Raw genomic sequence first — 8,749 nt, 5'->3', positions numbered from 1 at the left:
TTCGACCAATCAGAACTTTCGCGGACAAATCGGGAATCGCTGATAGACCAATGAGGTGATCCGGGAGGCGGGTTTATTCTTGGAGGTTTTTTTTGTTTTGCCTTTGGTTTATGATGAGCAGAAATATGCAGTCTTTGGGACAAAATTCCCTTTGTGCCACATACAAAAACATCCATTCCAGCATTGCGGGGTTATTTATATCAGAGCCTTTGTGTATGGCTCATTGACGTAATTGCCCCATGGCCTTGTATGTCATCAATGTTTTGTTACCACATTAAATTATGTGCATAGTGTGTGCCTGTGTTTGACAATTATGTGTCTGTGGCAGTTGCCTCTAATGACTGGTTTGTTTGGTACTGTCTGATGGACCATAACAAAGTGGCTTATTTTAATAAAAGGATAAAACTGGAGCGAGAATATGCAAAGTGAAGCGGCTAAAATAGAAAAGGAATTTTCAAATACTGCAAAAATACTGTAAATTTAAATATTTTGATTGTTTAGTTATCGTTTTTTATATATGACAATATCTTTCAACATAATCCCGGTGGTAAACTACTAATAACAGAGTATTTTAAAGAAAACTAGCTTAGTTAGGAGCTCACTTAAATGTACAAATATGAATATTTTTGCATGTGTGCATCATTCGATATATTTCAGATGTGGCCTAATCGTCTTTTTCAACTTGAGGGAAGGTTTTAGGGTTGCGCCCCTTTTCAAAGCGCCAGATCAACACACGCGTCAGTTGGAAGAGAAGTGCGCACAGAGATCTTCAATGGCTCCTCAATACGCACCAAGTCTGCGCTCCCGTTTGGGACCTATTCTTCTTTTCCTGCAGATAGGATTCATTGTCATATTTGCCTTTTACATTGAGATTGATAACGAACAAATAGATAAGAATAAATTCAGCAACCTTTATCCAGGTGAGTTTGTTGTGAGTTTGTAGTGGGTATGGTGAGGGTAAGAGGTATAGCATTTCATTTTTTAATTTGAAAAGCCTATAAGTGAAGAAAGTACATTTATGCTAAATTCATGTAGGAACTTTAAAAAGTAAACTAAAGTAACAGAATAAAGGAGTATTGGGGAGGGGCTGCAGTTATTACTGTTTGCTATTGATAAGCTTATACAGTTGGTAGAGTTGCTTGTCTCCTGAGAACTTGGCTGAAATACAGGGCAGAAAATGAATGTTTATAAGATCATAAAGGACTTTATTATGATTCAGGTGTCTGACAGTTTTGAAGTATTCTCCTCCTCTTTTGCAGAATTCCAGGATGTGAATGTGATGGTGTTTCTCAGTTTTGGCTTCTTGTACTCTTTTTTCGTGCGGTATGGGTTCAGTGGCTCAGGGTTCAACTTCCTTGTGGCAATCATGGCCACCCAGTGGGCAATCCTACTCAATGGCATTGAGTCCTGGTATTCCAGAGGGAAGATCAGGGTAAATTTGAGAAGGTACAACATCATGTTTTGATTTTGATGAGCAGATTTGTCCTCAAGCAGTAGCCTTGATCTGTGCGGCCTATAGCAAAAGATACACTTAAATTATGAAGTAACTTTAAACATTATAGTTAAATGTGCATATATCATATTGTATTTTTTTTTAAACATTAATATATGTGTTTTTGTCAATTCTTGTTACATTTTAACATAGCTTGGTAGTTGCCGAGTTGTGTGCATCCTCTGCACTCATTTCAATTGGAGCTATGGTGGGGAAGACCAACCCTGTCCACCTCATCCTCATCGCCCTGCTGGAGGTGTCAGGCTTTGTCCTGAATCAGTGGCTCCTCCAGACTCTGCTGAAGGTGAGCAACATTTAATCTTGTATTTCTCACTTTTCAGGGCAAGAAAATGTACACCATAGTGCACACACACACACACACACACACACACACACACACACACACACACACACACACACACACACACACACACACTACATGCTACATACTCAAGTAAATATGATCATACTGTTTTTGTTGGTAATTTGCTAATGCTGATGTTTCCTGACTCTAGGTCCAGCTTCTGAACAGTATCATGATGCTCCACATCTTTGGGTCCTTCTTTGGGCTCATGCTGACATTGATCCTGCATCGGACAGAATCAGAACAGCAATTTGAGAAAGAGAAATTTGACCGCAAAACAGGATTATTCTCCATGTTAGGTTTGTTGTTGGTTATGTCTTTCTGATGTTACTGTTAAACAGGGCTGAAGGGGCGTGCAAAGCAAGCATCCACCTCGGTTAACCGTCTTTAAGTAAGATATCAAACTTATTCTACATTTAAATCCTGTTATCTGTTGACTCTGCTCTCCAGGGACCTTGCTTCTCTGGATGTTTTGGCCCAGTTTTAACTCAATCCTTGTGGATGATCGTGGGAGGAAGCTGGGGGTAGTGTTCTGCACCTACCTGGCCCTGGCTGTTAGTGCTGTAACAGCAGCTGCTGTGTCGGTGCTCTCCAGTCCAAAGGGAAAACTCAACCTAGTACGTCTGAGATTTAATGTTAACACAGTATTGTGCTCTTTTCATGTATAGTCACTATTGGCTGATGTGGAATGACTGGTACCTGTTTTAAGACCATGACAACCACCAATAAATCGTATCAATGTGCTTCATGCCAGTGACACCTGATCTACGCAGGGCTTATGTCTTCACTCCTCTATTAGATCCACGTGCAGTCTTGTGTCTTTGCTGGTGGTGTTGCTATCGGGCTTTCCATGTCAGTGGTTCATGAACCGTGGCAGGCCATGACTATCGGATTCACCGCTGCTGTTGTGTCAACCATTGGATTCCGATACCTTAAGGTTTTGATCACCGCAAGATGACATTTAACCCTTTGATTTAATAATCCAGCCATCATAGCTCCTCATAACCTCTCATTTTCCAGATCCACATGCTGCTCGCATTTCACAGCCACGACACCTTTGCCGTTCTGAGCACACATGGGCTCCCCGGTCTACTGGGATGGCTGGCCCATCTCCTCCTGCAGATTAAAGACTCTGACGATCACACAACGTAAGAATGAGCGGTCATGTCACTGGCATATGAACACACTAAAGGTGTGACACAATATTATGCTCTTTAATGATATCTTTGTATTAAGGAAGGTTTTTTCAGCTTAATTCTTACTATTTTCTATATGTTGTTTGTTCTATGTTATTAATACTGTAACACTTTGAGTTTAACAATGAATGAAAAGTGCAGTACAAATGAAATGTTTTATGGTCTTTCATTTGCAGGGCGATCAGGTTTGCCGTGTTTCACATTTGTTCTCTCCTCATCACCATATCTCTGAGTCTGTCCATGGGAATCATTACCGGTAAGGTTTTCATTAACTTTATTAACCTTATCACAATCACACAAGAAGATTGTTTGTTCTGCATTATTCTGGAGCAATTGAATGCAATCATAATTGTAATATTAACACAAGGTACAGTACATTTTTACTTTACACTATTTGTGTGAAATCCAGTCACCTGAAATAGCCTCTTTTTACAGTGTTAAAACACTTGTTTCTCAGGTTGACATCTGTATGTCAGTGCTCTATCATATGTCGCTTGTTAGCTTGTTTTCCTAATGACTTTTATGTCACCGTTCAAAGGGTTGCTGCTTAAGTGGAATTTCTGGAGACCCCAGCAAGACAAAAAATGTTTCGATGATCAGGCTTTCTGGGAGGTAGGCGATCGAAATGAATCTTTTAACAAGAAAACATTAACTTCCATCAGAAGATAATTCATTGTACTGAAAAAATATAATTGTGGTTACCTACAGAAATATCAAATGAATAAAACAGCACTGAACAAAATGTTTTTCTTTTGCAGTTTCCCCAAAATGCAGTGCGCAAGTAAGAAGACGGGAAAAGAAGACCAAGTCTGATCCTGGAAGTACAAACCTTTCTTTTTTTTTTTCATTCATTCATTTCAGTGTATATAATTTCATACAATATATTACATTCCATACGATACATGTATATCAGTTATATGCAACGTAGTATTTTGATGTTTTTATGTGTGCAAGACTTGGACAAAAAGCGGAGTTGAACTGTGGAGGAATGTAAGACTCATTTTACTGCTCAGTATGTTTCTGTTTTAATGCTGCCACGGATGTTACATGAGCAAATGGATGTGTTGCAGTCAAACACGTCTCTAGTACGTAAATAAAACCCTGCAGCTGTGAAACCTTTGTTGACGTCATGTCAGCAGTGTAACCTAATTCCCCTTTATCAATAAATCTGGGTCACTGCAAAGTTTTAGAACTGACAGTGTTATTTCAGAGGAATACAAACAATCCCACATGATTACATTCAGTAAATATGGATGTGTACAGTATTATGAAATACATTTTTCTCTCAATTATATTTTGTACCATCATAATTTGGTATTTCCACTCAACAGATTGAAGGATGTCATAGAAGTCAGTATACCCAAAGGACATGTGGACAGTTCAGGGAAGTAAAGCTCCCAAAATACACATTTTGTCATACACAAGTTGTAAACCATTGTAACAACATGGCTATGCAGTCTGAGTGCAAATAGACACGTTTAAAGAGGTGTCGCATTTGAAAGTATTCCAACTTTTTAAGAATCTATGAAAAGTTGTGCTTAGGTATGATTTAGCCTTTTTATACAGCAAACAACATAAATTAAACATGTTAATCTGAAAGCTAAAAAAAAGTCTCTATATAAAGTGGATAACCACTAAAGCATATTGTCTCATACAATATAGAAAGCAGAGTGTATAACAGTGGACAAACAGACACACACGAGTCCATTACTGCCACAGATCCTCTGTGCGTCCAAACTTGAAGACCAGGCCCCTGAATCAGGAGGAAAAGGATGGTAATGTCAGCAAAATGCTCTGCAAAATACCTGTGCTGAAGTGAAAGTAAGGGTTGGAAACAAGATGCTGATTCAGACTTTTAACTTACCCAAAGAAGATGAAAGCATTTTGGAAGAAAATGGCAATACCAGGGTACACAACAGGCTTCTCTGCAAAAGACAACAAGTTTACAGAGGTTAAATAAATGAGGCAGTGTGAATTATTTTGCACAACTCCACAACAGAATTATATAAAATTTGATTCACTTTATAAAGCATAGCAGGTTTATTCAGTTACTGCATCAAACTGGCTCATCTTTGATTACCAGCCTCTCGCAATGTCACACCCATAAAACCGATGACTGTACAGTTAGTACAAGTCAAGATGTACTAAGCAGACAAACAGGACTTACGAGGCACTACAAATCCTCCAAACAGAATCCACATGGAGGCGATGAGGGAGCCAAAGGCCAGCATGAAGCCAATGAAGAGCCACACACGGGCGCCTGCAGACAGAGATAAGAAAGGGTGGGTTACTGGGTGACTCTGCACAGCACTTCTTTCAAGTTCACTTCCACTCATACACCACTTTTTTGTAATTGTTACTGTGCTCGGATGTTTGAGTTTCACTGTGCAGAATGATGTGTGTGCAGAGTTTAACACTAGAAAGCTGTTGCAACACTCATTCATTGAAAAAGGAAAGTGTCATCACAACTAGTTTGGAGCAAGTCGTGGTCCAGTATCGGTTTATTGTAGAAACATAAAGACTTCAGTGCACATACACGGAGAACAGACTTTTGAGTGAAGTTGGAGACATCTTGTGTCGAGCAGTTAAGCTTTTGAAAGGAAAATATTCATATTCATAAATATTGGATTTTCAATATGAAACAAGGAGAAGATGTAATTTGAAGAATATTTAACCTGTTAATTGAGCTTTTTAGTCAAAAAAGTATTTTTATAAATCCCACAACTTATCTCACAACATTTATAGAGGGTATTATTAAAGGTTTGTATTTTACAGCGTGTACTAGATGTTGTAATGGTAACACATATAGTCTGAAATTGGGTCATACTGTAAGTACTCCAACCGGATTTGACATTATCAAAATATTCACCTCACCGGTAAAGAGGCTGTCATTACAAATGGGAGATGGAGAAATTAAATGTTTGTGGGGAAACTGACTCATAATATACAGTAAGTCATCATGTGTTTCGTATCATACACACCGGTCTGTCCCATGCAGCCTTCACTGTAGCTGTCTCCTCTCACTTGGCCATTTGACACAGCATTTATCCTAAATATATAAAAGACAGAAAAAACTGTAAATACAAACATATCATAAGCCACAGAAGCTGGTTTAGAAGCTTTCCGCTACATCTAGTGCTCTTCCTAAGTGAATGGAGATGCTCAGTTGTCATGGAGATGGTTTAGTCCTTATCATGTGTCCCAAGTATGGCGTTTTGATCATGTGAGTTTGGTCTCTGGACTGAAACTAGTCACAGCATCGCCTGGGAGGGGTTCAAAGTCACCGACAGAGAGTCAGTGAACGGCTGCAAAAAGATTAAGTAGGCCATTTTTGAACGGAGACTTTTTTAACCATCTCACCTAGGGATGGGTACCGATACTCGCTACCATAATGGCACCGGTGCTGACGTTAACGGTAGTAACCAGACCGAAAAGAAACACAGATTTCGGTGCTTCATCTCGGTGCAACTGAATCTTTAATTACCACCGCCTTAGCGCTATTGCCGTGCTGGCGCTACACGTGATGTCAGTTTTTCACCTGCATGGATGGATGTGAACCTTCAAAATGCCTAGGGTGAAACGTTCAAAAGTTTGGCTATACTTCACGTCAAAAGATGCAGACTCGGCTATCTGCAACAAGTGCTTGAAGACAATATTGTGCAAGGGAGGTAACACCTCAAATTTGATTAAACATCTGACGACGCATGGCATTTAAAAAAAGTTTGTATGTTTTCCATTCTTTAAGCACCCGTTTGGGCACCGTTTAAGCACCGGCACCGTTTCAAAAGTACCGGTTTGGCACCGGTATCGGATAAAACCTAAACGATACCCAACCCTAATCTCGCCCCATAACAACCGTTACCACGTGACAGAAAATTACTTTTTGACATCATGTGATAACATAAACATGAGATGACAACTGAGCTGAAAGCTTCAGAAACACCAAGTAAGTAGACCTTGTGATGAGAATTATTCTTGTCAGTCAAAAAAAAGATTCAATATTTCATGAGACAGGAAGAGTTTGCAAAGTCATACTTACATGAGAAAGGCCACTGTAGCAATGACTCCACAAGTGTGATAAGCATGATGAAACTGTCCCTCATCAGGGTATTTCACTGCTGCATCGATGATAATCCACCAACCGGTGAAGAACTGCAATGACACGGGATGCAAATTATGCCAGAGGAGTTCCATGACCATTATTGTGATATGTAAAGTTTTAATCAGAATGTGTAACAGGAACTGACAGCTGTGTCTAAAGAAATAGTAATTAGAGGCAGGGCTACATACAGTGTGCATGCCCTATAGGGAAGCACCGATCTAACTATTTCAGTCCTGAGACCATACCTGGGCTACAGGTATTGACCAATACTGAGTAGTTATCCAATGCCAGTGTTTATTTAATGAGCTGTATCTGGGATCATTCTTATATGTGTAAGGCAAAATCAGACTTAACATAAACATTGTCTTCCTAACTTTGTATAACAAAATAAAATAAATAAATACACACATATAAATGTACTGTATTGTTATCTACTAAAATAATGGTATCCAATAACAGATAGGCCTATTGTCATCAAAATCCGATCCAGCTATGTGAGTCAGTATCAGATTGATATCGAGTATCAGTATCGGTGCATCTGTACAGTGTGTATACCATAACTGAGAAAATCAGTGACCTACCAGGACTCCTGCAGCTATAGATGCGATGGTGTTTCTTCTTTCACCCCAGTCCACATTGCACTCGCAGTCTCCGCACCGGATCCCGTCCAGAAATCCTGACATGACTTTGGGAAAACAGCGTCTGGTCGGACAGTAACTAAAGTGAAAACAACATGAGTAACTTACAGAAAAACTCCGTCATGTCGACAGTACAGGCGTTCATTATGTAGACGAATCTATACGTAACAGCCAAGTACAATACCCACAAAAAACACTTATATCGGAATTCACAAACACAAAGAATAGCTTTGTGCGCAATCGCTGTACAGTAAAGATGATGCTCAGCTCTGACTCTTCCACAGACCACCAACAGCAAGATTTTCAACTAAAAATGATGTGTAACATCTACTCGACAACAAAGCTGAGAAAATATTCACATTAAAGAAGTAGAAACAACCCGTTTGATAATAAAGCAGACTTTAAAAAGCATGACTGTGTCGTCGGTTTCTTTTGTTCATCGCTTTTGCACCAACGCTAGCTATCATTTCCTTGAAGGTTCCTTCTCGCTACGAAGTCGCTGAAAATAATAACACAACTCAAACGTCAACGGTGGTTTTAAGGAAAAACACGCACCTCGGTGGCATTATTTCTGTATAATGTCATTTCTAAAGGAATTGTTACCTTTTATTTTCGGTTTTTGATGTGCACCCCCTGGTTAAGCCCGACTTTGCTTCCGAAAGAGCTCTGTCATGCGCATGCGCAGTTCACCCCACACCCATTTGATGAAGTGAACCTCTGAGACGTTGTTGATGTTGGTGCCTTCAGGTGTTGTGGGACAAAATGTTTTTTATCCCTGACACGCTGATAATGTTGGTGCTTTGAATGTTGTGGGACAAAATGGTAGTAAACGAGTCAAAAATTGGTAGTTACACATGGGATGTAGGGATTTTTAACATCGTTAATCATATAACAGCGTATAGAAGGGAATACATTCATTCTGTAAACAGTTCATACTAAGAGTGAAATATAAAACGA

The 8,749-nt window shown here is 39.4% G+C and overlaps 2 protein-coding genes across 4 annotated transcripts; one reads left to right on the top strand and one right to left on the bottom strand.

Moving 5' to 3' along the window:
• The first annotated feature begins 751 nt into the window (after positions 1-751).
• On the top strand, positions 752-3,916 carry rhd (Rh blood group, D antigen). 2 transcript variants are annotated; one of them, XM_062439890.1, is made up of 10 exons: positions 752-920; positions 1,260-1,446; positions 1,646-1,796; positions 2,008-2,155; positions 2,307-2,473; positions 2,656-2,793; positions 2,877-3,004; positions 3,229-3,308; positions 3,591-3,664; positions 3,811-3,916. In XM_062439890.1, exons 1-10 carry the CDS (start codon positions 773-775, stop codon positions 3,835-3,837), a joined length of 1,248 nt encoding a protein of 415 aa, XP_062295874.1. In that variant the 5' UTR covers positions 752-772; the 3' UTR covers positions 3,838-3,916. The 2 variants fall into 2 exon arrangements, with proteins under 2 accessions (XP_062295874.1, XP_062295873.1); XM_062439889.1 differs by lacking the exon at positions 3,811-3,916 and having other exon boundaries at positions 3,591-3,721.
• A 145-nt stretch (positions 3,917-4,061) lies between these two features.
• Positions 4,062-8,461, bottom strand: tmem50a (transmembrane protein 50A). 2 transcript variants are annotated; one of them, XM_062439892.1, is made up of 7 exons: positions 8,396-8,461; positions 7,736-7,839; positions 7,092-7,204; positions 6,034-6,101; positions 5,220-5,312; positions 4,917-4,977; positions 4,062-4,805 (listed from the first exon to the last, which is right to left on the bottom strand). In XM_062439892.1, the coding sequence occupies exons 2-7, from the start codon at positions 7,835-7,837 to the stop codon at positions 4,760-4,762; spliced, it is 483 nt and encodes a 160-aa protein (XP_062295876.1). In that variant the 5' UTR covers positions 7,838-7,839; positions 8,396-8,461; the 3' UTR covers positions 4,062-4,759. The 2 variants fall into 2 exon arrangements, with proteins under 2 accessions (XP_062295876.1, XP_062295875.1); XM_062439891.1 differs by having other exon boundaries at positions 7,736-7,871; positions 8,396-8,458.
• Between the last annotated feature and the right edge of the window lie 288 nt (positions 8,462-8,749).

This window comes from Scomber scombrus, chromosome 19, assembly GCF_963691925.1.
Source record: "Scomber scombrus chromosome 19, fScoSco1.1, whole genome shotgun sequence".
NCBI lineage: Eukaryota > Metazoa > Chordata > Actinopteri > Scombriformes > Scombridae > Scomber > Scomber scombrus.
The sequence above is the reverse complement of the archived record's forward strand: the minus strand, read 5'-3'. Positions and strand labels throughout refer to the sequence as shown.